Source organism: Gadus morhua, chromosome 1, assembly GCF_902167405.1.
Source record: "Gadus morhua chromosome 1, gadMor3.0, whole genome shotgun sequence".
Lineage (NCBI taxonomy): Eukaryota > Metazoa > Chordata > Actinopteri > Gadiformes > Gadidae > Gadus > Gadus morhua.
Window position 1 is genome coordinate 15,318,545 of NC_044048.1, and position 23,097 is coordinate 15,341,641.

A 23,097-nucleotide genomic window follows, 5' to 3' on the forward strand; every position below is an offset into this window, starting at 1 on the left:
TTTTTTAGGGCTAGGGAAAACATCAATTGAAATTACCTGCAGACGTCTTAATTAAATGGAAAGGGGCGTTCATTCGGTGAGAGGTTATGGCCTATCTGCTAATGCAATGTAGGGGATTAAAATGTAATTCGAACACATTTAATATTCACAACGCTTTGACACAATTAATCTGATAGTGGGCGATGGAGGCCTGAGATAAATCAGACCCAGCCCTCTGGTTGAAACCAGAGGCTTTAATACAAGGAGTCCTCTCGATTATTCTGGTCACTTAACTATAGCCTCCTGCTACACTTTGACCAAACTTGTCAAATATATACGATAAAATAGGCATTTCTTTCAGAGATATCTTGTTGTTATCTCCAATTAACATAATTATGAGTTGATCAGTTTAGTCAATGTGTTAAATTCAACAATGTGTGATCTGAGTGAAGAGGCGGTGACTCCCACCGGAGACGAAATGGTTAAGGGAACCAGCGGGGGTCCTGCTGCTACAGTACATGGGTGGAGTAAAGCTGGACATATGCAACGGGGTTTTCCTCCCAAATTAGCCGAGGGGGTGAACACTGGGCATTATGTCTTGAGTAAACGACTAATACAAGTTATTTTAGCGGTTGTACGCCTTGGAACCAACACGCTGAGATGGGCGATGTGACAGAAGAGTCGTTGTTGGATTATTTTTACTCAACCGGCGGCGATTCAGGCAAAGTAAAAAATGCTGATCTATTGAAGACATATAAGCCTTATATCGGTCATACTGATTTACAATTACGTGGTAAGTAGCAAATAAATACCGCCTCACCTCATCGATTTATTAAAATTTTCCCATAAAATGTCGACATCAAAATATCGTAATCTGTGGTCGCTAGCGATGGATGACGTCAGCCGTCGCCCCCTGACGGAGTAACTGTTATTATTATTATAGCTCACTGGGTTACTGGGTGGACGTCCTTACACTCATGTTATGCACGTTGAAAAACATATAGAACTTGCTATTCTGCGAGGTTCAGTCTTTCATTGTTCTTGAAAAAAAGCACACGCATCTGGTTTTCATTAAATGGAGGGAAAAGTGTGCAGCAGCAGTCATTTCCTCTGTGCGGCCGGTTGGGGCTCAATGGGACTTCACAAGGAGTCACTGCAGCTGCACAACCTCTTCACTATCATGGCTATCTGCAGATCCTGGCTATGTTCAGATCCTGGTCATATCCAGATCCTCGTTACTTCCAATGCCCGTGTTTGATCCTATTGCCTGTAAACATGAACTGCATTAATAGTGAATTCTGCCAAACCCCATCTCTCGTAATGATGGGTGAATAAATGTATGGGAAAAGGGCTACAGTCCTAACGACAGTAAGCTACCAAATCAAAACCTCCTCCCAAATCATTTTCTAAAGTGACCTTGATTGCAGTTGTTGGTTTCTAATCCCCAGATGCTTGCTCAGCACTGCAGTTGTTGACAGAGGTTTAGAAAGCTGCTTTCACAGAGTGTGCCATCTGACACGGCTGTTCAATTACATAAATGCCTCTTCCATGCCCAAAGTCTGTCACAGCCATGTGCTGCAAACCTTCTTGGATAAGAAACTCTTTCCTCCGTGATCTTAAAATACAAAGTAAACCATTAACACGCACATGCAGAGGAAGACCTTTTGTGTGTGTGTGTGTGTGTGTGTGTGTGTGTGTGTGTGTGTGTGTGTGTGTGTGTGTGTGTGTGTGTGTGTGTGTGTGTGTGTGTGTGTGTGTGTGTGTGTGTGTGTGTGTGTTGGGGGGGTTTCTGTGAGTTTGGTATAGAAAGGGTGTGTGTGTGATTGTGTGGATGTCTGTGAGGTTGTGATATAGAGTGTGTGTGTGAGATAGAGAGGTCGGGGGGGGGGGGCAATGATTTAACTGATGTATTTCTTATTCTCCTAGCTAATCAGTAATCAGTATTCATACAGTGATACTCACACTGGACAGAGGGGCTGAGGGATCCACGAATCCTGTTGTTGAGATAGACACGAGTGCCTACTTCCTGTGGATTTCCTGTTGTTCAGCATTGAGAATGTTTACTGTGGAACCGTACCACTACGAACGTTCTTTCCACTCACCGTTTGGGGGGGAAACGGAAACACTTCAATGGTCCTGGAATTTGTACCCCATGTGGTCCGCCTATCTGCTCAGACCACTCCTTCACGTCATTCAGGACCAGCCTCGTTATGGCTTCATGTATTAAAGACTGAATACATGCATACTAGGCTGACAAAGGCTGCCGGGGTGTAGTGTTTGTATGCACTAGTGTAGTCCTTATTCAGGCGTTAAAGGCTAGTGTAGTCATTATACATGCATTGCAGAGCACTGTAATCATACCTATTCAAGACAGTAGTCCTTCATATATTATTGAAGACTATAGTCTTTATATTCCCTCTTCCCCTGAGGAGACAGTGGTCTATCAGTAAACCAAACATAGTGCATTTGATTTCCATCGGAGAGAGTAGCCAAATCTCTAGAGAGACTCGTGAGTGTTTCTTTGAGATGCCATGATGCAATTTCTCCTTCTTCTGCCTATTATGGTAAAAAAAAATACCCTTTCTTACCCCCATGGCATATTATTAGCAGCATTATTCTCAGTTTATGCAACTCCAGGCATCTCCCCTGTTTTTCTTTGCCTTTGGTTCCTCATTTGCATGTTAAAATGGACCTCCTCTGGCCTACAGGCCTAATGCCTCCAGATGTAAAAACACAGCATCACAGTGTGGTATTTGTAAAACAGGCCAGGGAAGCACAGATTGGTGGCATCAACATCTGGGAAGGCTTTAAGCTGTTACTACAGCAGGGTTGATAAATATTTAGGCTCATCAACAGGGCATGGAGCAGCTGTTACCCACCAAGTCTTTGATTTGTGATTATCTGTCAATCTTTCCCATATACATTAGACTTTGGCCCTCAAACAAGGACTCCTTTTACCTGTCACTTTAAAATGTTACGTCTAACATTCTGTGTGATAAATGGGCCTACATTGGGAGTTCTCATAACAACTTTTCTTTTCCTTCTAGCTAAATACAGGGAGGAATTCAAGCTCATCATGGACAGAATAGCTGTTATGAAATCAGAGAATGTAAGTAGGGAGTATTGTTTATCTCTTCTTTTTATACACACATGCGCTCTGAAGCTTTCAATTCTGAAATCATATTTAAGCACAGAGGCATATTTCCAACAACAGATACTTTTCCCTTTCTATTGTGTTACAAATCTTAAGGTTACTACAAACAATAAGTACATAAAACAGCTGTACACAATGGCTCAAATAAAGGGTTACATCTGTTTGCTAGTATGAGCCCAATGTTGGTTGGGATGCTTCCTAAGGACCCTCTTAAGGCCCTGTCCTTCACGTGGCATCAACTGAAATCGTATCTGCTGCAGTCCCTCACCAGTGGCTGGACCCAGTCAATCAATGCTCCCCCCGCCCCCCATGGTTCTCCTCGTGGTGACGCTGCTCTCTCTCCGGCAGGGCGAGAACATCCTGGTGCTCCGGAGGAAGTACAGACAGATGCTGGTGGAGCGGGACGGCCCGTCCAGGACGCCGGCCACGGCCCGATGGGAGGCCCCGGCGCAGGAGGCCTACTCACCTGTTCCTGCCAAGAGGCCCCTGCAGGAGATCTCCGCAGAGCAGCGCCCCCTGGAGGGTGAGGACAGGGGGTCCGGTCGGGGGCCGTCCTCCTGGGGTCCGGAGCCCGGGGGGCCGAGTGAATGTGCGGACCTGCCGTCGTCACTGGAGGTACGTGTCACAGGGTCAACGTGGAAGTGTCGTTGAATCAATATATATCTCCTTGAATCCATGTTTGACTGTCTGTTGTTGATTGCTTTATTGTATTGATTGGATTGATTGGATGGTTCCAGTATGTCATTAGATCCATATTCATTCCTTAAGTAACCCGATCGGTACGATGGACTTTTCATTCCAGTTTTGTGGTCAACTCAACAAAAAAAGAAGGATTTGTGCGTTCAGTCCGCCTTCATTTGTAAATAAATAGTACACTCTGTGTAATGGTTGTAAAGAGGAACCTAGAATACTACAGAGCTGCTCTGTACGCGCGTTCACTGTCCTTGTAAAAGGGGTTTTCTGTTTCTAAACAAGGACCCTGTGTTGGTCTTTCCCAGCATCCGTGCTCTCTTCTCTAGTCATGACTCAGCGTTAATTTCAGCGCGGCAGTGTCATCGCTGACATGTGGGGCAGTAGTGGAGCGCTGACCTCAGTCCACGTGACCGCCCGGGAATACGCTTATTTTAGCCATGCTTGACCTCAAGTTGATCCGTACACATAGATAGTTCATGACCTCTCGACAACAAGGGCTGATGTCGACCTTACATAAAAGGCGGGAGCATTTCATACTCCACAATGGACAAAATCCACAAAGGACATGGGTTGAATGGTAAATAATCCAGCTAAAGTATTCCCTACAGAACAGCTTTTCACATTGTTCATGTGATGAGCTGAATCATTACATGCAGCCTTTTAATGTAAGATTAACACATTGTAGCGTTGCTAAGTGTCCGTGCAAAAGAGAGATGGTGACCGTGACCGACGCTAAAGAAATCATTATCTCTTCATGGCCTGATCAAGACAAGCACATGAGCATGAGGGTGGGAGTGTCTGGGTTGTCTTTGAGTGACACAAGCTTAGTGTGGAAACCATCACCAATCCAACAATCTGTGAATCTCAAAATCCGTAAGTATTTCCGTAAGTACAAAATCTGTAAGTACAAAATCCAAATATTATTATTAATATTATTAGACAGACTAAAATAAATAGAAGGCCTACTTGGGACTACTCATTTCAATTGTTCAGAAAAAAAAATTGTGTATGAAATACATTCTTAATGTTGTGATAATGCAACCAAAATTGTGTGTTCATATAATTCAGCTGGTTATTCCTTGCAGGTGTCAGGAAGATGTCACAGATGTAATGGTAGATACAAAAAATAAAGAGCGTCTGAAATTCCGAGAGAAGTCATTTATAGCATAACCTTTTACTCATCCGAATTTCTTGCATTCACCACCAGGTGGTGCTAAGTAAATTGGCTGGATTTGAAACCAATGCGCTCCGTTTAAGTGGGAGGGGTGACACAAAATGGGGTTGAGGCAATCTGCATTTAAATCAAGTCCTCTGTTATTATGTTAAGCAGGAGTATGTTGAAGCTCATTAGAAAGATTATAATGATTTGTACCCATTAAAACAATAGGTAGTCAGCCAGAATTGAAAAAAAAGGGGCTTTGGTGGATGCCTCGGACAACACACAGATAGCATATGTGAGTATGTGAATGTGGGCCATAATCACACAATCAGACGAAGTGTGTGGGGTTAATCTTTAAATGTAACCATCAGGCTTTGTATGTAGGGTGCTCAATGAATAGCTTAGGTTCAAAATAGGTAGACAGGAGGAATATAATTGTATTGAAGTTTAACATTCAAAATTATTATTTCTCAAGGATTATTACACTGTACAATAAAATGTAAAGTGTTAAATGGCGTTCCTGAAAGATGAATTAATCTGTGGTAAAAGGTAATTTCATATGAAACATAAAATCCTAAATTGTCGTTGTGCAAAACATGTTGCATAAGGTACTATTTTATAAATATGTAAAATACCAAAATATTCCACATTCCTTCCATGTCTAATGGAGAGACATTGTAGGAATATTTTTTTAGATTATTTGATTCAGGCATTAGGTGTGTGATAAAATAGATAGCCCATTGAAGACATCCAAGCCCTTTCCACTGAAGTTTCACCGGCTCACACTAACTATCCTGTTGAGCTCATTTGAATGTGTGTCTGCATCTAATCTTACCATTATGTTGATTCAGTGATTACTACTGCTTGTATAAAAGAAAATTGCGACAAAGAGGTCAGTTTTCCTAATTGTCATGACCTGTGATCTTTAATTTTCTTTTGCGGCCTGTATTATGTTCTCGGCAAAGTATAGGGGAACACGAACATGTGTCAATGTGGTAATACTATTTTTAGCATGTTCCTGTTTCACACAGTGATGTGTGACAGTTGAAGCAGAATACATGAAAGCCCACAGTGTTTTGACTTCATGTCCCAGTATGATCTGAGAACAATTTGCAATCGAGGGCCTCCTTCAGAAAATGGGGCAGAAAAAACAAGAAAAACACCTGCTTTCCCCCCCTGACCCTCACATAAATCAACTATCTGTCTGTCTGTCTTTCTTGTGTGTGTGTGTGTGTGTGTGTGTGTGTGTGTGTGTGTGTGTGTGTGTGTGTGTGTGTGTGTGTGTGTGTGTGTGTGTGTGTGTGTGTGTGTGTGTGTGTGTGTGTGTGTCTGAAGATCCATGTGTAAGAGTAAGGTTCTGTGTAGGTGACTCTCTCTAACTCTTAACACGTTGGTCTAATGGTCTTCTTGTTCTGTTCAGTACGACTCGGAGCAGGACGCAGAGAGCCTGGGCCCGACCTCCATCGCTGTGAGTGCTCTTTCCCTTTCTCTCCCTTTCTCGCTCTTTCTCTCCCTTTCTCTCCCTTTCTCTCCCTGAACATCCCAGGGCAGCCAGACACAACCCAGTGCCCTTGTTACTTGTGCTGGTGAGCCAGTTATAATCTATGTCATCGAGCAGGGCTTGATTTTTTTTAATAGATCTAGAAGAAGAATACATCTTTAAGTCAATCACCATATCTAAGCTCCTTCTGTCATAGTAAGGCTGAAACTAGGAAATACTATCACTATTTAAAAATAACAAAAACTCCAAAACTATAATCTAAAACCATGAGCAGCTCTGACCGGGGGCGGATCCCACCTCTGCGACAGTTAGCCGAGGCCGGCTCCGTTGAGACAAACATCACTGATAGAACAAAGTTTGGAGTTATCAGTGAAAACAGAGCAGGAAGTGGACAACCACAAGAGCGCGTGTGTGTGTAAATGTGTGTGTAGGCATATACATGAGTCTGTCCTGTGCTAATAAGCATTTTCCACTGTTTGTGTGTGTGTGTGTGTGTGTGTGTGTGTGTGTGTGTGTGTGTGTGTGTGTGTGTGTGTGTGTGTGTGTGTGTGTGTGTGTGTGTGTGTGTGTGTGTGTGTGTGTGTGTGTGTGTGTGTGCGTGCGTGCGTGCGTGCGTGCGTGTGGTAGCTCGACCCCATAGAGAAGGACTGGATCTACTCGGCCGCGAGTGCACGTGTGCCCGATCTGTCTCAACTGCTGCAGCAGGACCCCTCTTTGGCCAACAAGAAGGTAGCACACACACCGAGAACACGCTCTGCCTCTCAATGGCTGTCTGCCGATTAATAACAGTCATGGTGGCAATGGAAATGTAATGTAATGTAATGAGGCTTTAGCTGGCCATCCCTCTAATAAATGGCTTTGGTGTTTTTTCTTTTTTGTTTATTTGGGCTGGGCGCATCAGGACTTCACCTCTGTAAGTACCTGACCTGCTGCACATTAGTTATTTCATGAGGACAACTATTGAAAAAGTCACACTGCAAATGGATTGCACGTGTTAACCTGTTGATCAGCCGATCTGACACCCCATTTGCTTCATCCTCATGTGCTGTGTTTCTCCTGACTGCTGCGTGTTTCCATGGTCCTGCTCCCCAGGGGGTAAGTTTACGGGCGACTCCCGTGCCGTAGCCCTGCCATTACACACCGCCTCTTGAGATCTGGGGGAAATCAAAACGCTCGCACAAACAACAGCGCCGTGGGCGAGCCCGCCGCCATAGCCCCGAGCGGAGCATGCGGCAGAACGGTTTCTTCCTCACGCATTGTCAACGCGATTGCGAAAAAAGAAGAAGAAATCCTTTCCTGGCAGTTTTAGCTTGTATAAACTTCACAAGCTCATTCCATTGAGATTTCCACCCCCTTTAATTGTATTCCGAGGGGCCTGTGTTGAAACATCCAGATCATGCATTTCAAAGGTCCACTATCAAAAGGATTATGAAAGATAGCTTTTTAGCTCCTGCGGCCCCCTGACAACCCAAATCCCTTTTATTTGTCTCCCTGTGAGCCTAAGAGATTTGAGCTCATGTTTGTTGTCCCTCCCCTAGGCTCAAAGTTCTCCCACCGTCCTATGGCCAAGGACAGACCACCTTCTAAGAGAAGCCCTAAGCCCCTCTGCCATCCCCACCCGGACAAGATAGCATGTCCACCGCCATTGAAGTGCAGGGGGGTGGGGGAGGGGAGGGGAGGGAGGGGGGGCAGGGGATTAAGCAGAGTCTTAATGTGCCACAAAGACTTCACCCACTTAAAGATAATCTGAAAGTAATAGAGCAGGCTGGGATTAATTGTAGAACAATGTCGTGCTGTGTCCTCGGGAAGGTGCTAAGACCCTTGCAGGACCCTTTGATGTTCCTTCTTCAGCCCTTCGGCTTTTCCCTGTTCAGGAGGTGTTGAATGGGGTTCATCAGAGAGCGGCTCAGGCCACAAGTCATTGGTGTCCAATGTGTTTCTTTTTGAAGCCAGGAGTCAATAAATCCTGATGTTAGGTCAGCCGGTTACTGTTTCTTACGTACCAGAAGTGATGATACTGGACAGAAGTGCCGTGTGGGGGTCATCGGGCGGCCTGAAGATATTACCTGTCGTTAATGACCTTGTTGCTTACCCATGATAACACACAAGCTTAGTCATTGGAGACGCTTACTGTTTAAAATCAAATTGCCTAAAAAGCTCAAGCCAGAATAAATGATCCAAGCTTTTCAGCGTAGCCTACGACTCACAGGGCAGCGCTTTAAAGGGGAACCCGTTCATTTGGAACCACAACAACTGTACTTCCTCGCGCTAATCACTCATAGCCTCACGATCCTGTCCTCCGTCCCTCTCGCTCTCTCTTCCTCTCTCTTCCTGTCTTCCGCGGTGTTGTTCCTGTGACGTGGCTCCCCTGGCCCCTGCGGTGACGGACTTCCTCTCGCTCTTGTGCGCTACAGTTTGTAAGTACATCATCCGTCCATCACTCGTTGCTGTCGCTCCCCTGGTCTGTCGCTGCGACCCTTTGTGGTCCCTGAGCTGTTGACGTGTCTGTCGTGCCTGGTCTAAGAGAAGACCCTTGCCCCTCTTACTTGAAGTGGGGGTGTGTGACTAGCCACCCTGCTAGTCATTGGTGGGGGCAGGAAGGGGGGGATGACGCTACATCCTGTTTGGCCTCGTCGTCCATCACCCGCACCCACTGGGAGAGCCGGCGGGCTGCCCGTCAAGCCGGCGGGCTGCCGCGCACATCTGTCTTGGGGCTGTGGCGGGAGGCGGGGGAGAGGGGGGGAGCTATGGAGCTTCTCCTACCAGACGCCGTCGATCACAATTTGTCAGCCACTCTGAAGGAGGTGTATCTCACTGGATCCCTCGCTCTCCCTAAGACGCCATGTGATCTAATATGAGCTACTGCTGGTCTGAGGCCCTAGCCCTCTACTGCTGGTCTGAGGCCCTAGCCCTCTACTGCTGGTCTGAGGCCCTAGCCCTCTACTGCTGGTCTGAGACCCTAGCCCTCTACTGCTGGTCTGAGGCCCTAGCCCTCTACTGCTGGTCTGAGGCCCTAGCCCTCTACTGCTGGTCTGAGGCCCTAGCCCTCTACTGCTGGTCTGAGACCATGAACCTCTAATGCTGGTCTGAGACCCTCGCCCTCTACTGCTGGTCTGAGACCCTAGCCCTCTACTGCTGGTCTGAGGCCCTAGCCCTGTACTGCTGGTCTGAGACCATGAACCTCTAATGCTGGTCTGAGACCCTCAAATGCTGGTATAGTTATTGTTTTGCTTCCACATTGATAATACAAAGAATCTAGTCAAATACAATATCTGGACTGATCCATGGTTACCGGTCTGAGTTCTGTAGTTCCAACCATTTCTTTAATTTTCCAATTTTCACTTCATCACTTTAGTTAATTTATGCTGCCAACAATTGCTGCTATAATATTTATCACTTTATCACTTTTACCACTAATACCACTTTATCCAATCACTCCTTTTCACTTATTTAGTTTGTACTTATTTTATTTCCATCTATTTTATCTATTTTGACTCTAACCCTGTATTACTTTCCCACCTTTGTATTGTAACTGTTTTCCCTCGGGATAAATAAAGCATCTTGAATCTTGAATCTTCTACCGTTTGATGCTGTACATTTACTGTACATTGTTCGACTGCAACATGCTTTCACCTGTTGCAGGCTTTTAGAAAGGCCAGTAGGGGAAGTAAGGAACGCCCTGACAAGGCTGGTAGGAGTTTGTAGGAGCGTCATGACAACGCCAGTAGGAGTATGTAGGAACATGCTAACATGGCCAGGAGGAGTATGTAGGAACGTCCTTACATGGCCAGAGCCATTGACCACCACAGTCTGCACATAAACACCTGGCAGGTGAACAGGGTTGATGTGGTCTGAAGGACCTCTGATGTGTTTGTCTGTGTGTGTGTGTCTGTGTGTGTGTGTGTGTCATTTAGGTGCAGGCATCAATCTGCGTATAAATGTATGTGTGTGTGTTTATTTGGACATTTGCTGGTGGTGTGTGTGTGTGTGTGTGTGTGTGTGTGTGTGTGTGTGTGTGTGTGTGTGTGTGTGTGTGTGTGTGTGTGTGTGTGTGTGTGTGTGTGTGTGTGTGTGTGTTGACAGTAGTGCTGTGATTCCTGGGTGGGTCTAGTCTCCATGGGTCACACCAACATCATCAATCTTCCCCCCCCCCCTCCGCTACCGTGACAGGCTGCTGGGACCCCCGACTGTGGGCACAGGGCTGTGTTGTTTTGTAATTAGGCTCTGTTAGGTGGCAGGAAACCATCTCTCTCTCTCTCTCTCTCTCTCTCTCTCTCTCTCTCTCTCTCTCTCTCTCTACCTCTCTCTCTCTCTCTCTCTCTCTCTCTCTCTCTCTCTCTCTCTCTCTCTCTCTCTCTCTCTCTCTCTCTCTCTCTCTCTCTCTCTCTCTCTCTCTCTCTCTCTACCTCTCTCTCTTTCTCTCCCCCTCTCTCTCTCTCTCCCCCTCTCTCCATCACTACGTCCCCTCCCCTGCGCTCCCTGCTGTGCACAGCTGGCTCTCTGCCCCTCAATCAGCTCGACGAGGGACGGCTAACCCGCGCCGCCCGCCTCGCGCACAAACTTGTTAGCGCAGTAATGAGGTTGTGGCAATTACCGCGGATGACGCCGTAGCATTGCAACGCGGTAACATGCTAGGCTAGGGATACGGTCTGCCGGTGCTTTTTTAATGTCATTTGAGGTCTTAACAAAGTGCTGTGAGGAGCAGTGAGGCTTGTAATGAGGGATACTTTAGTTATCACGCATGAGCCCAAGATGACTTGATTAGAACGTGGTTATAGCAATTAACGTGATCTAATAACATGGTCACACCCGCTCTCCGTTCTCTCTGTTGTTTTTAGACGGCTTTGCACTGGGCAGCAAAGCATGGGAAAGAGGACATGGCCACACTGGTGGTTAAGGCTGGCGCTGACGTCAACACCAAATCGGTGAGTTTTAGCCCCGTGATAAGAAGAAACACAACATTGGAATTCACTTTTGTGTGTGTCCTTTGCAGCCCCTCACTCACCTTCTTTTCCTTCCATTCTCTTCTCTTCCAGCACGTGAGTGGGTGCCCTTTCGTTTTTTTAATCACAGCGCTTAAGACAGGAAGTGGTGTGGTACGTAAGTAGTTAAATCTGGACATGGTAGTGGGTTGAAGCAGAGCCCCTGTGTGCTGTGGTCGGAGCGGGCAGGAGTTGTCAAGTGATGTAATTACTGTTCCTAAACTGTGTGTGCGTGTGTGTGTGTGTGTGAGAGAGTGTGTGAAGATCCAGCTGTGAAAATGTATTACACCAACACGTGTTGCCGCTCCTAAAACTACCACATGGCTAATAAATCATGTTATGTCACATTAATTGTTTCCCCAAAACACTGTCTGTACGGGCCAGCGGGCCCAGCTCTAGAACGTCCCCATTTCACTGAATTACCAACCAATTATGTTTGTATCATTATCGTGTGTTGTCATAACCTTTCGCTAATTTGTATATTTCTTTCCTCCCCGGTGTTTTCCTTGGATGTCTGTGGGCCATGGGAAAATCTAGGGGGTAGGTGTTAAACTTTTCCAGCGTTTTTCCAACGTTTTGTCTCCTGAAATCTCTCTACAGAGTACAGCATGTTTAGCTGCGGACATCACAGACCGTTTGAACCTTTAAAGGGGCCCAAGGCAGGGTGTCCCTCCCAGGGTAGGATGTCCCAGGGCTGGGTACCCACCGTGGCTGGGATCAGCTGCAGGGATAAGTTGTTATGGTTGAGGTGGAACAACATTTGTTGCTTTTCAACTGACATAAATAAACAAAGGGCGTTTAGTGTGATGGCCGTTTTCCACCAACATTAACTCTCGAAAGCGCACATGCCTCACGCATACGTACACAATGACAACAGAAATGTTTGGTAGATAAATACGCAAAAGGCATGGTGACATTTAAACATGCAAAATATATTTAAAAAGTAAAGATAAATAATGATCAAGATGATGAAGATGGTGTTTTTATTATAACATTAGTGCGATACAATATGAGCGGTATACAATAAATAATTGAGTAAAAAATTAACACTGGATATAATTTGATTCATGAAGTGAATACATAATTTATACGACACGGCTAATGTGTTTCCGTTTGACTCACTCGCTGTGCTTTCTCCTTGCTTCCTTCCTTCTTTCCTAAATTCCTCCCAGGGATACACACCTCTACACATAGCGGCGCTGCACGGCCACCAGCACATGGTTGAGCTGCTCGTCCAGACATACGGTAAGCAGGAGAAGGAACCCGAGTGTGGTTCATCTCAAACTTCTCAAAACCTACGAAAAGTGCTTGGAGAAAGCGCTCCCACAGACCCCATGATCCGTCTGGTCTTTTCCGGTTTGCAGGGGCAAAGAAGAACCTCAGGGACTACAGCGGCCATCTTGCCAGCCAGTACCTGACGGACCGGGATCCTGATGAGCCAGGAGAGGAGAGCGAAACACGTGAGCTTTGATTTCCATTTAGATGCCCCATCATTCAATTACTCTGAGCATGAAAAGTAAAGTCCAATTAGTGAAGGATGTTGGAGCTAATAGTAGTTTGAATCCCCGTACCTTGAAGGGCACGTAAACCCCAAATGTTTTTACGGATTAAAAGTTGTTGGTTTGAGTCTTACCAAGGGTTTTCTGTGTAAGCTTCTTCTGGCAAAAAAAACCCCTTGCACTTTTTTTTAATTCAGATATAATTTTTTGTATATTTTTGAAAAACAGAAAAAATCAATGAATAAATGGCCAACGTAATACCTGCCAGTAATGAGCTTTTTGTATGTGCTTCTTTTTTTAATTACTACACAGCAACCTTAACACCCAACATACTCTGTGTCTCATTAGAGCTCCAAGCGGCCCAGGCCAGGGAGCGGGGCCGCAACAGGAAGCTGCCGTCTCTCTTCCTGTCCAAGAAGAAGTGGGGCTCTGCGGAGGAGCTGGCGCCCATAGAGGAGGAACGGTCCACCCCCCCACAGCCGCTGCTGCCCGCCTACAGGCCCAGGAAGTTCTCCCGATGAACGCACCAGAGACTGTAGTAAAGAGAGCTCCTCCAAACACCCGTCTCAGCTCACATACAAGACGCATGGTTAATTACCTCATGATCTATGGCTCTCTCTCCCTCCCTTGCTCTCGCTCTCTCCTTCTCGCTCCCTCTCTCTTGCTGTCTCTCTCTTTCACTCTCTCCTTCTCGCTCCCTCTCTCTTGCTGTGTCTCTTTCACTCTCCTTCTCGTGCCCTTTCTCTTGCTGACTTTCTCTCGCTCTCTCCTTCTCGCTCCCTCTCTCTTGCTGTCTCTCTCTTTCACTCTCTCCTTCTCGCTCCCTCTCTCTTGCTGTCTCTCTTTCACTCTCCTTCTCGTGCCCTTTCTCTTGCTGACTTTCTCTCGCTCTCTCCTTCTCGCTCCCTCTCTCTTGCTGTCTCTCTCTTTCACTCTCTCCTTCTCGCTCCCTCTCTCTTGCTGTCTCTCTTTCACTCTCTCCTTCTCGTGCCCTTTCTCTTGCTGACTTTCTCTCTCTCTCTCTCTCCTTCTCGCTCCCTCTCTCTTGCTCTCGCTCTTGCTCTCTCCCTCTCCCTCCCTCCCTCCAAATCCCTATATCTTGCTTTATCTCTTGCTCTTTAACTCACACAAAAAAACACCTTGTCTAAGTGTGTTACATCATAGGAGTTAATAACAACGAGGGACTAATGAAGTGCTTTGCTTAGATTGCATTTTTGCCAAATGAGAGGTTTAATTGATTTACAATGCAAAGATAAATATAAATGAATAGGTTTCACACACACACACACACACACACACACACACACACACACACACACACACACACACACACACACACACACACACACACACACACACACACACACACACACACACACACACACACACACACACAGTTTGTTGCATGCGTGCAAGCAAACTCCTCATGCAAATGGTTCATTTTGAAGGATTTCAAAAGAAATAGAAGTTGATCAAGTCAGTGCCTTGCTTAAGATGATCAACACATTCGTGCTAGCTAAAAGATTGTCACTGTGGTCTGACTGGTTCTTGTTGAACGTTTGAACATTTACCTTTCATTTATTTTTTTCCAATATGCTAGGCTGGGATAGGATTCTCTCCCTGTGTGTCAGAAACCTCTGTGTCCCAAGTGAACAAATCTGACAAGCAGGTAAAGAGCACATTATAAGCTTATCTGAATCTCCCTTTCACACCCACAAACCGATTCTGAGCCAAAGGAACATTCCAGAGGTAATCCCAAAGCTATGTTAGAACCTTGACGTTACAGGACTGTTGTCGTCTCAGGCGTTACGCTCGGTTTATCAGTTTAGCCAGTATTTCATGTTGATACCTTCAGACTTTTGCACTTGTTGTATTTATGTATCAGTTTCCTTGGTTGCAAAATGTATTGAAACGACTTGACTTCACCCTGCTGCACTCTTTAGTGCATCATTTGCATTTTCTGAAGGAAAGCTATTTTGTTTTGTGTCCCGCGGGACGATAATATGTCACAGATTTTTATTATTAGAGGAATGTTTGTGAATGAATAGTGAGCACATGCTGTATGTGTTTATCTGAGGAGCTGTACCATAATAATATTTTTGTGAACATCTGGAACAACATCGACACAATACGGAGGGACTTCATGATCATTTGATTATGCTGATTAAAAATTGAATGTCCTAACTAATAATGTCAATTTCTTTATTTTCTCTTTTACTTGAATTTTCTCCTTTTCAAGCCTTTGATGTCACTTCAAGCAGCTGAGTGTTTTGGCTACAGATGGAGTCAATATGGGCCCTGCAACTCTCCATACGGCTTTAGACCTTAATACCTGATTAGTTGAAAAGGGCAGCACTTGCTATTGGGTCTTAGATATCAGAAGACCGAAGGGAACCGAGGCAAGTGTTACACACTTAGATATCAGAAACCGTAGAGGAAGAGAGACAACTGTCTTACCCTTAGATATCAGAAGACATAGAGGAAGAGAAACAAGTGTTTTACCCTTAGATATCAGAAACCGTAGAGGAAGAGAGACAAGTGTTTTACGCTTAGATATCAGAAGACATAGAGGAAGAGAGAAAAGTGTTTTACCCTCAGATATCAGAAGACATAGAGGAAGAGAAACAAGTGTTTTACCCTTAGATATCAGGAGACGAGGAGAACAGAGGCAAGTGTTTTTGAGGTTCATCTTGAAGGAGGAGGTTGGGGGACTATCAGGGATAAGATGAGTTTTCTGTAATAGATACTTATCTGACTGCCCTCAAGCCCTCCAACAAAGTCCCCCTCTGAAGAGATTAGAACCCAGGGAGGGCACATTAACTCTAATCCTATGCTTTGAGGCCTAGCTCCTCACCCCAGCCCCACACCTCCCTCTGGCCCACTTATTTCAACCCCTTCTGTTGGGCTGGGGGGGGGGGGGGGGGGGGGGGTACCTTGTACCTCTGGTATGTGTATGAGGAGTGTGTGTGGCTACCCATTGGGTGTGTGTGTGTGTGTGTGTGTGTGTGTGTGTGTGTGTGTGTGTGTGTGTGTGTGTGTGTGTGTGTGTGTGTGTGTGTGTGTGTGTGTGTGTGTGTGTGTGCATACATGTGTGTGTGTGTGTCTGTGCCAGGGCGGTTGAGTGGTTGGTCTAATGAAAAGCATTGAGGGGTGCATACTGCTGTGTAACTGATTCCTCTCTCTGAAGAGATTAGGAGCTACATTGTCGCTTGGTTGCTCATTTCCATGTGACCACAGCCTCCCACCAGTGGCCGCTCTGCATTGTTATTTTGAGTTGCAAACACAGAGCCCATGTCCCCGGCTTCCTTGTAGCCATTGTTTCACAAATAGGCCAAAATGTAGATGTCATGTCACAGATGCCCAATAACATCATTAGCTCCTTCTGTGAGGCTATGGAGGGAAAATAATGCATGCATGAAGTTCCCTTGCTGGTTTGTAACGGCTGATGCAATCCACAGCAGATGATTATTTTCTGAGAAAAACTGAATCGACGTAGGAATAATTGCGTTGGCTGAATTGTTCTTATTCAAATGATTCGGTCGATTTGCTAATGCAAAAAAGTTATTTCCTTTCCATATGGTATCAATTTGCTGTACAGATGTCTATCTTCATCAGGACTGTGTCCTCATCTGCATCAGAACAACTGTTTCCTTTGTTTACATGCAGCCATCAGTCTCAATAATTCATACTGAGACATGGAGGAGAGAGAAGACCTGCTTGAAGCTCCAAGAGGAACGATCTCGCTCCTCCATGAAGCTCTACCGTATGTAGAGGAACGATCTCTCTCCTCCATGAAGCACTACCGTATGTAGAGGAACGATCTCTCTCCTCCATGAAGCACTACCGTATCTAGAGGAACAATCTCTCTCCTCCATGAAGCACTACCGTATGTAGAGGAACGATCTCTCTCCTCCATGAAGCACTACCGTATGTAGAGGAACGATCTCTCTCCTCCATGAAGCACTACCGTATCTAGAGGAACGATCTCTCTCCTCCATGAAGCTCTACCGTATCTAGAGGAACGATCTCTCCTCCATGAAGCTCTACCGTATCTAGAGGAACGATCTCTCTACTGTACATAGAGGAACGATCTCTCTCCTACATGAAGCTCTGCAATATCTAGAGGAACGATCTCTCCTACATGAAGCTCTGCCATATCTAGAGGAACGATCTCTCTCCTACATGGAGCTCTGCCATATCTAGAGGAACGATCTCTCTCCTACATGGAGCTCCACCGTATGAGGGGGAACCATCTCTCTGGTCTGCTTAAGACGAGAGGAACAATCTCTCCTGCGTGAAACTCTAGGACGAATCTCTCTGCTTTGCATGAGGCTTTATGTAGAGGCTCAACCTCTCTCCTGCTTAAAGATCGAATGGATGTAGCGGAACAATCTCTCCTGCAAGAAGCTCTAGATCGGCCAAAAAAAGAATGGGTCAAATTCTCCTCTGGCCAAAGGCCCAGCTGTCCAGTCCATACCGTGATACATCCAGGGCCCAGCTTCCGTCGGCATGTTTGTTGATATGTTTTGTGTGTGTGTGGATGTGTTGATTTTGTGTGTGTGTGTGTGTATTAGTAGATTCCGTTTGTGTTTCTTCATTGTGCGCGTGTTTGTGTGCGGAGGGGGTGTATGTAGAGTCCAACATGGCAGCAGCAGCAGCAGACCCAGCTGTCGCCTCGGCTCGTCACTCGGCTAACGAACGCCGCCTGTCACTCACCCAGCGGTGGGCCGTCAATCAATCGTGATGCACCCAGGGGGGGAGGGGTGGGGGGGAGGCGGGCCGCTGGCAGAGCTGTAAACAAAGACATGGTCACATTTGCAAGCGGTTTGAGCGCTGCTGCTAACCACTTTTCAAAGAATGATAGAGTGATCCTGATAAGAGTGTCGTGACAAAGGACAAAGGGGTGGAGGGGAGAGGGGTGGGGGAGGAGGAGGAGAAGGGGGGAGGAGGAGGGAGGGACAGATTGCAAACAGGTTGGTTAGTCGGATCTTGATAACATTCCCCGCTCTGCCTATGCATCTTTCTCCATTCGTGTCTGCATCTCAGGAGAATCCCATTAAGGTGGAGAATGGGAGGTCCTGCTAGGGGGGGGAGGGGGGGGGGGGGGGCAGGGCAGGGTTTAGCTAACCTAACTATATAACTCATCACGATACAGTAGTTGTGGTGGATTGATCGTTTTTCACACACCGAGCTGCTCCTTCTACCAGAGCTACCAAGCACTGGCTTATGTTAGGATTTAGTTTTGCTGATGGGTACATTATAGGTCTATAAAGTATCTGTAAAGTAATGAAAAGTATACGTATATAACGTATCTCTAAAATACAACGTAAAGTATAGGTAAATAAAGGTATATCAAATATCTGTAAAGTACAAGGTGGAGTAGATATGGGTAGATATAGTATCTGTAAAGTTTAGCTATGTATAGGTAGATATAGTATCTATAAAGTACAAGGTGGAGTAGATATGGGTAGATATAGTATCTGTAAAGTATAGGTATATAGGTAGATATAGTATCTGTAAAGTACAAGGCTAGTATAGTGGTACATGGTTAGATATAGTATCTGTAAATTAAATGAAAAAAAAGGTCTGCTTGAGGTCAAACAAAAGTATTGTCTACTCGATATATCATGACCAAAGTATTGCAATGAATTTTACTACATTAGGATAATAAAAGCTCAAAGTAAAGTTAGATAATCTTCAACTTGCACTAGTTTCAAATTCCTGAATTTACTTTAACACTTTAATGTTGTTTGTTGGGTCAAATACTTTTTTTTAAAGGGTTGGGCTTAAATATTCAATACATATCTAAGGAAAGGCTCAACAATTGCAAAACAATGGCCAGAATAGAGCAACCAGTATCTGCCAAGTAAAAATAAACTAACATGTAAAAGGTGTTGTAAGACTGTGGATTCTCTGCGGTGCTTTTGTTGCATCTCTCACACCTAGCCGGGAGCTATTCTAATGACATGCCCCCTTTGTCGGCTCGCAGGTAGGTGATGGCCTATAATTGAGGTCACACCTAAAGCCCATTGTAGCAACAAACTCATTAGCTCCCTTGTCCTGTCCTCCCAAGAATGTCTCCCAAACAGGGGGATGGTAGGGGGGAGGCTTTCGATCCACCCCCTTTTACGACACTGATACCATTTGATAACCGTGTTGTCAATGATGCTAACGACCAGCGGCACGACAGTGCCATGTAAATGATGGATGAGTTGGTGGAGCGTGGATAAGACTGGTGCTCGGACATGTCCCGATCGTCAAGACACTGCGGGGGGATGTGGGGTGGGTGTGGGAGATCTCCCCTTTAGTCCGCACCCCCCCCCCCCCCCCTCCACACACACACACACACACACACACACACACACACACACACACACACACACACACACACACACACACACACACACACACACACACACACACACACACAAAAAAAGGCTTCTCATCTTTCCCATTTGCTCCACTGTTCTTCTACTCTGTAAACGAGTGACATCCTAAGAGCAAACACGAAACACACACGGCTCAACCTGCCTGGCCTCCCCATGCATTGTGGATCTGTGTGTGGTGCTCGCGCACAGAGGAAGACCCGGAGAAAGACACGTCCACAAGCACAACAAAGGCCCCCTGAGCGGGCCCTGAGCTGTTGACGCTGGCGAGATGGAACTGATGCTCTAATCCGCCGCTCTCTGCTTCCTCCTCCTCCGCCGGAGCGCCAGTGAAGCCTCAAGGCCCGGTGAACCCCCCCCCCCCCGCCAACATCTCCACAAGCCGTCTTCACCCTTTTTATGTTTTATCTTTCTCACTTTGCGCAAACTCCCCCCCCCCGCATGGTTTTTTTTTCTCTCTCTCTCTCTCTCTCTCTCTCTCTCTCTCTCTCTCTCTCTCTCTCTCTCTCTCTCTCTCTCTCTCTCTCTCTCTCTCTCTCTCTCTCTCTCTCTCTCTCTCTCTCTCTCTCTCTCTCTCTCTCGCTCTCTCTCTCTCTCTCTCTCTCTCTCTCTCTCTCTCTCTCTTAATTATTAATTTCGAAAGTTTGCTTTGTAAATATTATTTAAAGTCATGTAGTAATACATTATATAAATATATTTGTTTGATAATACATGTATATATATTTTTATATATATATATTTGCAAGAAACGTCCAATGTAACATTGAACGAGAGAGACCGAAAGAAAGTACAATAACAAATAAAAAGTACATTTAATGTTCAACCCTTTTGTAAAATAAAGTTATAAAATTACAACAAATAATTGGAACATCGAAAATGAGTATAAAAGTACATTATATGATCTAAGCTATATTGGCCCTGCATAATTGTACTCCCACATCTGAACTTTTATTAGTCAGAATAAAATATTGCCCTATTGGCCGATATGCTCAAATGAAGGCTTACAGTGAAGAAAACAGTGCCCCGGGCGCTGTAAACCAGCTCTATCAGAGCACATGAAAGGGGCTGGTGGCAGGACAACTGCAGTGTTCCCCGGCTATCTTTAACAATCTCCTGACCTCCCCACATTTGCATCTGTTATCTCACTATTATCATACGTATTATCATACGCATTATCATATACATTAGTCGACACCTGTTTCACTTAACTATATTTAATTAGGACTATTCAAGCGGAATGTTTGAGTGAAAACAAAACCATCCGACCTTTTGAAGGAGAGTGTGTTGTTGTTCTCTTGATATGTTGACAAATAAAAAGGTATTCGCCCGCGGCAGGTCATTTATGTGTTAAATCCATTTTTTACATGTTTTGCATTCAAACGCATGGAATTAGCCTATACGCATTGACTTTTTATTTATTTTTTTGCTTTAGGCCTGCTTTTGATTTATTTCGACACTCGTGGTTGGGCGGGATGGGAGGCGGGGGACAGTTAAGTCGTTGAGGAAATTATGAATAAATTAATACATTGGCCTATCGGTTTGTGGTGAAATTAGACTTAAAAGATCAATTTAGATAAAAAAGATCTAGCAGAAGGATGTGGCTAAATTAAATATATCGGCGCTTTGCATAGTTCATTATCCTTCATTGAAGCAGCTAAAATCGGGAGGGTAATTCAATTGACATGCAACTGCAGAGATCCGCGTGCAATACTATGGCCGAAGTGTCAGATACTGAGCCACAGACATCAGAGATTGACATGATGTTGTTAACTATATTTAGGTAATGTTATAGCCGCTAAATCAGTAAGTGTCAGACATCTAAATCAACAGGCCTATTCATGAATTGACTATCTAGCAGGGAGCCAAAAATCATCAACACTTCTCAATTTACAGAAACGTAGATGAAAAGAAAGTTAAAATGGGTTTTTAGAGGTCTATCTAATAAGGTTTAACGACACAACCACAAAAAACGTTCCTTAAACAGGAGTTATAAATTGTAGGAGAAGTGTGAATAATAAAAAAACATTTCGCATCTTAGGGCAAACGTTAAAAGGAACAACGGACAGAGTCTTTGATGGGATTTGCTTTTAGTGAAAGCTGACTCTCTGTGTTGAGCGCATCTCTGAGTCCCTTGGACTGGTCCCGCCCCCAACACATACCGCCATGTGTATATAAACGGCCTGGGAAGTTACATTGGCACTCACACGAGACGCTGGGACGCAAACATGCCCGCCCAACCTGGATTTGTCAATATTTTGGAAAGAAACATTAACATGTCAACTGGATACCAGATACCGTTCTTGGGATGCCCGTCAGGCTTACAGTCATCACCCCACTCGCTGGGAGCGATGTCGGCCAGGATTCCACTCGCGTATTCGGGACTACAAGGATACAACTTCATTCCCTACCCTCACCATAGACACATTGCTCACATGGTAAGTTAAAAAAAAACACAGTATAGGCCACATCTTATTATTTATTATTAAAAATGGAAAAGTGCAGGAAAGTGGGGTTTCCCCTCCCATTCATGTCAGTTTGTCGGATTTCCGTCAACGTGCGCAATTACGCATACGCGTAAGGTGTAAACCTTCTGGTCCTAACCTATCGTCCTTCCTTCTTCCCTCAGAACGCTGCGTTCGATCTGAAGGCAGCTTCCCCGTATCACCACGCACTCCTAGCCCGAGGGGGGCCATTCTACTCCCCCTACCGACCGGGGCCCACCGAGGACCCCAGCAGGATCGCCAAGGTGGCTACCCGGGAGAGCACCAGCGCGCTGAAGGCCTGGCTCAACGAGCACCTGAAGAACCCCTACCCCACCAAGGGCGAGAAGATCATGCTGGCAATCATCACCAAGATGAGCCTCACGCAGGTGTCCACGTGGTTTGCCAACGCGAGACGAAGGCTGAAGAAGGAGAACCGAGTGAGTTGGGCCTCTAAAGGAAAATCAGACGAGGAGGAGGAGGAGGAGGACGAAGAGCACGATGGAGATAGTGATGGAGACGAGGGTCCTCTACGGACATGTCGTCTGGAGGACCAGGAGGAGAGGGGCGTCCGATCTGTGGACGAGGACGCGAACGAGGAAGCCGGACACGTGTACTGCAGTTCCAGCTCTCTGCACGATAATTCAGATGTTCAACAGAAAGTCGACACGACGCGTAAAGACAACGAAGTCGCACTTGTGCACAAAGGTGATAGTGATACGGAGCAGACATCCGCTCCTTTGGAGAGGGAAGACATTATCGCCTGCCAAAAACCTAAGATCTGGTCCCTGGCAGAAACGGCCACTTGTGAAACAGTGAAGAAGGCTGTGGACACCACGCACCGGTTCCATGGGGCAGATGTGGGCCTCCTCTGGGCGGACTGGGCCGCGAGGAACGGGTTTTACATCCCGCTTATGTATTCCAATCCTGGGAGATTGTAACCCATAGTTGAAACCCAATTCAGAGACTTTCCCCCGCATTGATGCACTTTAAAGTTTTACACTTCACTGTTGGGAAACTTTTGTTTTTCCCTTCAGTGTTTTTGGGGACCAAAGAGGAACCATCCCATGTTGATATGTAGTTGTATTTTTTCAAATGCCAATCTGTAAATTATATCTCCAATGTCTTATAATGAAGAATTATTTTTGCTTTAATAAAAAGTTAACAAAACATAATTGTCCTGTTCCGTATGTGTCCTATCGGCCTAGTTACATTTCTTATTTATTAGTTAAAATTATTTATTAAAGTGTTTATAAATCATTTA

The 23,097-nt window shown here is 45.5% G+C and overlaps 2 protein-coding genes across 2 annotated transcripts; both read left to right on the forward strand.

Annotated features, from left to right (window-relative positions):
- The first annotated feature begins 467 nt into the window (after positions 1 to 467).
- Positions 468 to 15,155, forward strand: LOC115545189 (ankyrin repeat domain-containing protein SOWAHC). The gene is made up of 11 exons (XM_030358120.1): positions 468 to 772; positions 3,027 to 3,088; positions 3,482 to 3,748; positions 6,406 to 6,453; positions 7,114 to 7,215; positions 7,388 to 7,399; positions 8,901 to 8,903; positions 11,325 to 11,411; positions 12,641 to 12,713; positions 12,833 to 12,928; positions 13,316 to 15,155. The coding sequence occupies exons 1-11, from the start codon at positions 640 to 642 to the stop codon at positions 13,486 to 13,488; spliced, it is 1,056 nt and encodes a 351-aa protein (XP_030213980.1). The 5' UTR covers positions 468 to 639; the 3' UTR covers positions 13,489 to 15,155.
- A 6,385-nt stretch (positions 15,156 to 21,540) lies between these two features.
- irx7 (iroquois homeobox 7) lies at positions 21,541 to 23,003 on the forward strand. The gene is made up of 2 exons (XM_030358047.1): positions 21,541 to 21,788; positions 21,980 to 23,003. Exons 1-2 carry the CDS (start codon positions 21,579 to 21,581, stop codon positions 22,772 to 22,774), a joined length of 1,005 nt encoding a protein of 334 aa, XP_030213907.1. The 5' UTR covers positions 21,541 to 21,578; the 3' UTR covers positions 22,775 to 23,003.
- The last annotated feature ends 94 nt before the right edge of the window (positions 23,004 to 23,097 follow it).

What these genes read in the sequence shown, in the direction of transcription:
- LOC115545189 (XM_030358120.1), top strand. Translation starts at nt 640, where the DNA reads ATGGGCGATGTGACAGAAGAGTCGTTGTTGGATTATTTTTACTCAACC. An exon ending in TACTGATTTACAATTACGTG is followed by an intron (nt 773 to 3,026) that starts GTAAGTAGCAAA and finishes TTTTCCTTCTAG; the next exon opens with CTAAATACAGGGAGGAATTC. An exon ending in AGGAGAGGAGAGCGAAACAC is followed by an intron (nt 12,929 to 13,315) that starts GTGAGCTTTGAT and finishes GTGTCTCATTAG; the next exon opens with AGCTCCAAGCGGCCCAGGCC.
- irx7 (XM_030358047.1), top strand. Translation starts at nt 21,579, where the DNA reads ATGCCCGCCCAACCTGGATTTGTCAATATTTTGGAAAGAAACATTAAC. An exon ending in ATAGACACATTGCTCACATG is followed by an intron (nt 21,789 to 21,979) that starts GTAAGTTAAAAA and finishes TTCTTCCCTCAG; the next exon opens with AACGCTGCGTTCGATCTGAA.